Raw genomic sequence first — 6,876 nt, 5'->3', positions numbered from 1 at the left:
TACCTGAATTGACGTCCTTCAACACTTCATTAACAAGATCTTCTCCAAGCATGGGACAAACCTCCTATAAAATACTATGTGCAAGTCAACCGGTCCTAGGGCCTTCAGATCACCAGTATCGAACAATGCCTTCTTGACCTCTTCGACCGACTAAGGAGCTAACAAAGCATTATTCATGTCTTGTGTTGCTATTCTTTTAACCAGATCAAGAACATCAACTTCAGCTATGAATAAATTGGGAAAGTACTGCATAATATGGTCACTAATTTTAGCCGTACCTTAACGCCAAACTCCTGTGTCATCAAGAAACTTCTTTATACAATTTCATTTCTTTCTTGACGTGGCCGCATTGTGAAAAAAAATCATGTTTCTATCGCCATGTAACAACCATTCTGCCTTGCCTATTTGAAGCCAGAAGATCTCCTCTTACTCCATAATTTTCTTGAACAGAAGAAGAAATTCCTTCTGCCTAACAATGTGATCAGGAGACAAAACCCTACATCTAAGTTTCTCAAGTTCTGTTTTCAATTTACCCACCTGCTTCTTCGGGTATTTTAAGACATCTTTGCCCCACTGGTGAAAATCTGCATGTACCGCCTTCGTCCTATCAGCCAAGGACACGGTCCCAGACCAGCTAACTTTGTTTTTTCCCACGTCGTATTAACGATTTTGTTCGATGTTTCTTCACGTAAGCAACGGGCCTCAAGCTTTTTGCAGGACGATTTCTGAGCTGAGATCCATCATAATACTCTGTTTCCAACAACAGTGGCTGATGATCAGAGTGCACATGGTGCTCGTGAACAACCGCCGACAATGGAAACTTTGTTGACCATCCCTCATTGCCTACTGTCTGATCCAGTCTCTCCTGGATATCACCACGTCTCCATGTAAAATGATCTCCCCAAAACTCAACTCCGTCGAGGCCACATACAAATACTCAGTCACTAAAATCTTGAAGCACACAGGTGGTCGAGGATTCCCACCTTTCTTATCACTTGGCATTAGAATTTCATTGAAATCTCATCTTACTAGGCATGGACCTGCAACATCTCCCTTAAGCTCCCGAAGATAGTGCCAAGACAAATGACGCGGGTCCCAAGCTGGTTCTCCATAGAACCCGGTCAACCGCCAATCTAGCTTGTCCCCTTTCATAAGTAGAACATCAATAAAATTTGGTGGCATATAGTTCAAAACCAATTCCTTCTCATTATTATAAAACAAAACGAGGCCACCAGAGCGACCGTCACTTTCAATAACATGAAGGGAATCGAACCCTAACTTAATCCTCAACACAATTGCCTTAACTTTGTTTACGTGAGATTCAGAGAAAATATCACATTCGCTCTAACCCGCCCTTGAAGATCCAATAGCTCATGTATTGCCGTCATTGAGAGCATGTCGCGACAATTCCAAGAAAGCACTTTCATTATCGCTGACAATCGATGCAACAAGGAACTACGAAGGAAAAAACTCTCGGCGACAGGAGCCGTTGGAGGACGGCAAACCCCAACTATTCTTGCTAGGGGACAACAACTCTATAGAGAAGTCTCCTTGTCAGATCATCAAGACCAGCGGACTCCAATAGACAAGGGCCATCGAGACGACAAGGAACGTCAAAGAGAAACTCTCGGTCGCCTAGCCGACCGAAGGACAACAAACCCTAGCCTTCTTTGTTAGGGGACAACAAGTCAAGAGAGGAGAACCCTCGCTAGATCATCCACATAGTTTCACGAAGAAACTAGCAAGCCAACAGCCGGCGGCGGCGATGCGGCCGGCGGCGATTTGATAGCAACAAGGAACGAAAGCGATCCCATATGTTGAACACATCTATCGACAGAATACGACAAGACGACTGGAATTGATGAATCGATTCATTGCAACGTACATATAATCTTTTATTTTCAATTTAATAGTGCGTTGGCATGGTCATGAACTCAAGACCTCTTAGTTGGAATACCATATTAAAATCATGCTCCAACCAACTCATTCAGAAGTCCGAACTGATGAAGAGAGACGGACAATATATTTCAATAATTGCAGCAGCATTTTAATTTAATCAATATATGGGCTGGTGTTTTCTAAAATAACCCCTTTTGGCCAAAAAAAAAAGACCCCAGACGATTTTTCTTCCCTTGAACTGTCCCGGACGATCTTCAACCAGCAGCTCATCCGCCACCGCAGAAATCACGAGGCAACTCATGAGCGTCCGTCGTCCTCTTCCGGTCTTCCCCAATCACATCCCATCCCAACCCAATAAACGAGAATTCCGTAAATGCCCCCTGGTTCCGAGGCGTCAACCCTTCGCCTAAAAACACCTTCCCTCCCTACCCTCCATCCCCCCTCTTCCGCCCGCGGCGGCTCAAACTTAAACCCTAGAGCCGCTCCCCTCCTCGCCTCCTCAGCGCTCGCCATCCGATTCGCCAGTCCCCAATCCCCCCAGGGAGGAGCTTCCGCGAAGGCAAGTACGCCCACACGTATCTTCGGCTTCCGGTCCCGCGTGCCTCGCCTTTGCGCTTCATTCCGTGCCCGAAACGCGAGAATTTTTTTGGGGCGTTTTTCCTTTCATTTGTGGGTGGAGATTAGCAGGTGCTTCGTGATGGATTCGTCAGCATTTTTTGAAGAATTTTTTTTCGTTCTTCCTCTTGCAGGTCCGCTGCTGCGGTCATGGCTCGCGTCTACGTGGGGAATCTGGATCCGCGCGCCACTGCACGCGAGATCGAGGACGAGTTCCGCGTGTTTGGGGTTCTCAAGAGGTGAGATGCCTGTGACTTTGTTTAACAATTCTGAAGCTAGCAGTACGGTGCATACCCTTGCTTATTTTCACGAGTTTGGTGTGATATAACTACTTGCTTGCCTGTAGACATGCTAAGTTGTAGTTTCACATTTCATGTTCAGCTGGTGACTAGCTCGTCTGCTAAAAGTATACGTGCCAAGTATGTTGGTATGCTGGCTATTTGCTAAGCCTGATTTTAGTGCATGATTCGTGTGAAATTCAGAGTTGAGACCATCTCTTGGTGAACATGATGCAGCTTTCTGTTTGAGGAATAGAAGCTTTTATGTATAATTATATCTTAGTTGCATTGCTTGGTTGCTTGTTTTGCCTTTAGTTTGTTTCTTCGCTCACATTGTAAAATTTCCCTGATAAATAACAGTTTATGTTACTGCATTTTGTGATTTTTTTTAATTTAAGTTCAACGGGCCATGCATGTACAGGTCTTCTATAGCTTATTTTGGATTACCATATGCTAAAGGGATATAATGTGGTACAAGTTAATAGGCAAATATGAAAACAGTGAAGGTTAGAAAAGTAAGAAATGGATATAAGAGATGTAGAGGCAACATTAAGTGAAGTTATGTGTGGGTGCAGATGATGGTATCATCGTAGTAGTTCTAAAGCACATGCAGCATAGTTAGGTTGGACTGCCAGTGATGCCTTTTCACTTAGAACTACCAACAGTTAATGTGGGAACTACCGCAGGGCTCAGTTGTACATTTTTGAACTCAACAGTCAGGAGTATCTCATTATTTTGAACTTCTTGTCTACTGGTTAAAGGGTTATATGTCTCATCTTTTCCCCTAAGTTATTGTTGTATTTCTGAATGTATCAATCTGGTGGATCTTGTATTTGCGTGGCAAAGAGTTATGTTGTTTCTGCTTTTTCATTAGTTGCTGGCTTGCTGTTGATTAGGATGATTTTAAGTTAACAACTGCGGTAACAATGATGTTCTGGTTACTTCCTATATGTTTTTGTGCGTGCGGAAATGGGATCGATTGGTTTTGACTTGACTTGTTTTCGTTGCAGTGTGTGGGTTGCTAGAAAGCCGCCAGGATTTGCTTTCATTGACTTCGATGAGACCAGGGACGCAAAGGATGCAATTCGTGAATTGGATGGTAATAATATGATAATCATATTTTTTATGTTGATTCTGTATCACTATCTCCATAAGTTAGTAGATTCATGAGTCTAGTTGAGAAAATATTAACGGGGATCATTTCGTGGTTGGTCATTGATCCTTAACCTCGTCCTGATAAGTTCACTAATCACTTGTCTAGAATCTCATACAACTGACAAGTAAATTTTTTGTAGTCTATTTGGCCTAGCTAGCTCATTTTTTGGCTGGTGATGCTAGTGAATTCAGGCCTGTACTTGTGGGATTCATATTGAATGGTCTGATGTATAATCCTTTGTGTTGCCTTTTCAGAGATTAACTCCTGTCCATCAAAGGAAAAAGCCAAAACAAAGAACTGTATTTGCACTGAAACCTAGAAATATATTAGCCCTGTACTTGAAAACCATGAATTGCGACCATGACCAGGAACTAATAACTGATCAGTATCTGTAATCCTGTAGCAATGTACTCCCTCCGTCCCAAAATATAAGAACGTTTTTACACTAGCATAGTGTCAAAAACGTTCTTATATTTTGGGACAGAGGGAGTATATTAATATGTCCTATCCAGTCAGCAAGCACACTTACATGTTGGCTATAGCATGACTGCGGATGGCTAAGATAATCACGCTGCAGTACACTATAACTGCTTTTGCTTACTGGGACTGGCAAGCATTATCATGTGCATTTCCTTAAAAATAAAGAAACTTGGAAACTCAGTTTGAACTAGAAACATGTTCAACTCAGTTTGAACTTGAAACTGCTAAGACTTGTGAGTTCTACTTTTTATTTTAAGGTCTCTTAGATTTGAGCAAGTTCCAATATCATTGTATGATGACCACTTGATCAGCAACATATTAGACATTTTTGTTATTGGCGATTGGACTTCTGTTATGCTTTAGCTGTTATGGAGTCGTCTGTATGTCTGAACATTCATGAATTTGTGACTATGACAATCGTGCTGATTATGCTGTGCTAATAGGCAAGAATGGGTGGAGAGTTGAGCTGTCAACAAAATCTGGTAGTGGCCGTGGCCGAGAACGTGAACGCTCTGGAGGTTCTGATATGAAGTGCTATGAGTGTGGTGAAAGTGGCCACTTTGCACGAGAATGTCGCCTACGGATTGGTTCTGGGGGCCTGGGTAGCGGAAGACGCCGCAGCCGAAGCCCGAGGCACCGCAGCCGTAGCTGTAGCCCAAGATACCGCAGGAGCCCAAGCTATGGCAGAAGGTATGCCCTCCGCTCACAAGTAAATTATGTTTTAGGCATGGACATGTGTTATCTGTAATTATAAATATATACTCCCTCCGTCCGGTAAAGAGTGTACATCTAGAAATTTTAGGACAAATTATGGAGTTGAGTAAAAAATGCATTGGAAAGGTGCAAGCCACCATCTCTCCCCTCTTTAATTACCCAACCCCCAATGAGCTAAGTGCATGTACCATGTGATGAGAGATATGTTTTCCCACTTTAAAGTGCATTGGGAAGATAGGAGTACACTCTTTTGTGGACAAATTTTGAAGCTAGATGTACACTCTTCACCGGACGGAGGGAGTAGGCTTGAAGAACAAAGGAAGAATATCTTGTGAGATATTGTTTGTGAAAGTTCTAATTTTGACCTAGTAATATTTCTCAGTACATGTGAAGTCAATTCTTCAATTTCTGATTCTTACTTACCCAAGTCCTATGTCATTTACTTCTGTGTTGGACTGTTGGTAAAGTGGTCTAATGTTTCCCTTTTCGTTTTGTCTGCTACAATTTCATCGGCTTTGTCCGTAGGTCAGAAACATAAAATGTGAAGAACCATTTGTACATTAACAGATGGAACAAATTACTGACAATTGCCTTGCTGTAGTAGTATGATCTCTTACTAATACTTTAGCAGCTGTGTGCTCAATGCTTTTATCTTTACCTGATTCAGGAGCTACAGTCCACGGGATCGGTCTCCCAGGAAGCGAAGTTACAGCAGGTCTCCACCGCCTGCCCGTGCGCGAAGCACCAGCAGGTCTCCACCGCCTGCCCGTGGGCGAAGCATCAGCAGGTCACCGCCGCCTGCCCGTGCGCGAAGCATCAGCAGGTCACCTCCGCCTCCTCGCAACAGAAGCATCAGCAGGTCACCACCGCCTCCTCGTGCCAGAAGCATCAGCAAGTCACCACCGCCTGCCCGTGAACGGAGCTATAGCAGGTCCCCAGCACAGCCACCCCAGCGCGAGGAGTCCCCTTATGCTGATAACGCGTGAGCACTTGGTTCCACAATGCTGGAAGTGTTGGGGGGTGGGGGCCTCCGCTTGTTTCCTTGAATGTTTTGGTATGACTATTGAATGGCCAGGCGGCCGAGTATTGTTCTTCCTTGGCATTTGTGTTCTTTTGCTGCTGATACAATTGCGGAAGCGGGATTTCTCTTGACTGGATGACTCTAGCGTATGTAGTTGGTCTTAAGACAAGATATGTTTTCTTTTTCTTTAACATTTGTACTGTTTGATTATTCGGATGCCGTGCATGGATTTTTATGTGCTGATGAAACTGTTTCTTGAATCTTAATGTGTCACCGTCTTGTTACGTTTCTGTTCTCTAGAGCCACTATTACGCAGTCATGTAAACCTTTCATGATCCTGATGACTATCTAGGCAGGTACTAGCATGGAACGAACATTGAAAAGATTCTACATCATGATCTGTAGCTAAAAGCAATGCTTCACGGCAGCTGTTGCTGTTTAAGGTTTGTGAGGACGTCCCGTTTCTATGGCGTGGCTGTTCTGGCCAGTGTTTGGAGTGGACTGTTCGGACATCTTTTTGGCATCGAACACCGGTACATAATTTTGATTTTTTGCCGTCCAACACCGGTCCACAATTTTGTCAGGATAGGTCCGCATGTTTGAAATCCCACATCTTTTGCCGTCCAACACCGGTCCACAATTTTGTCTGGATAGATTCGCATGTCTGAAATCCCACAAAACAGAAGTAAACACAGGGGAGGGTTGCAGATGTT

General features: G+C 43.7%; 1 protein-coding gene across 2 annotated transcripts; it reads left to right on the top strand.

Annotated features, from left to right (window-relative positions):
* Positions 1–2,221: 2,221 nt before the first annotated feature.
* Positions 2,222–6,423, top strand: LOC123127673 (serine/arginine-rich splicing factor RSZ23). 2 transcript variants are annotated; one of them, XM_044547454.1, is made up of 5 exons: positions 2,222–2,458; positions 2,649–2,753; positions 3,803–3,891; positions 4,872–5,118; positions 5,810–6,423. In XM_044547454.1, the coding sequence occupies exons 2-5, from the start codon at positions 2,665–2,667 to the stop codon at positions 6,126–6,128; spliced, it is 744 nt and encodes a 247-aa protein (XP_044403389.1). In that variant the 5' UTR covers positions 2,222–2,458; positions 2,649–2,664; the 3' UTR covers positions 6,129–6,423. The 2 variants fall into 2 exon arrangements, with proteins under 2 accessions (XP_044403389.1, XP_044403390.1); XM_044547455.1 differs by having other exon boundaries at positions 2,275–2,462.
* The last annotated feature ends 453 nt before the right edge of the window (positions 6,424–6,876 follow it).

This window comes from Triticum aestivum, chromosome 6A (genome assembly GCF_018294505.1).
Source record: "Triticum aestivum cultivar Chinese Spring chromosome 6A, IWGSC CS RefSeq v2.1, whole genome shotgun sequence".
Taxonomy (NCBI): Eukaryota; Viridiplantae; Streptophyta; class Magnoliopsida; order Poales; family Poaceae; genus Triticum; species Triticum aestivum.
The sequence above is the reverse complement of the archived record's forward strand: the minus strand, read 5'-3'. Positions and strand labels throughout refer to the sequence as shown.

What these genes read in the sequence shown, in the direction of transcription:
- LOC123127673 (XM_044547454.1), top strand. Translation starts at nt 2,665, where the DNA reads ATGGCTCGCGTCTACGTGGGGAATCTGGATCCGCGCGCCACTGCACGC. An exon ending in GTGTTTGGGGTTCTCAAGAG is followed by an intron (nt 2,754 to 3,802) that starts GTGAGATGCCTG and finishes TTTTCGTTGCAG; the next exon opens with TGTGTGGGTTGCTAGAAAGC. An exon ending in TGCAATTCGTGAATTGGATG is followed by an intron (nt 3,892 to 4,871) that starts GTAATAATATGA and finishes CTGTGCTAATAG; the next exon opens with GCAAGAATGGGTGGAGAGTT.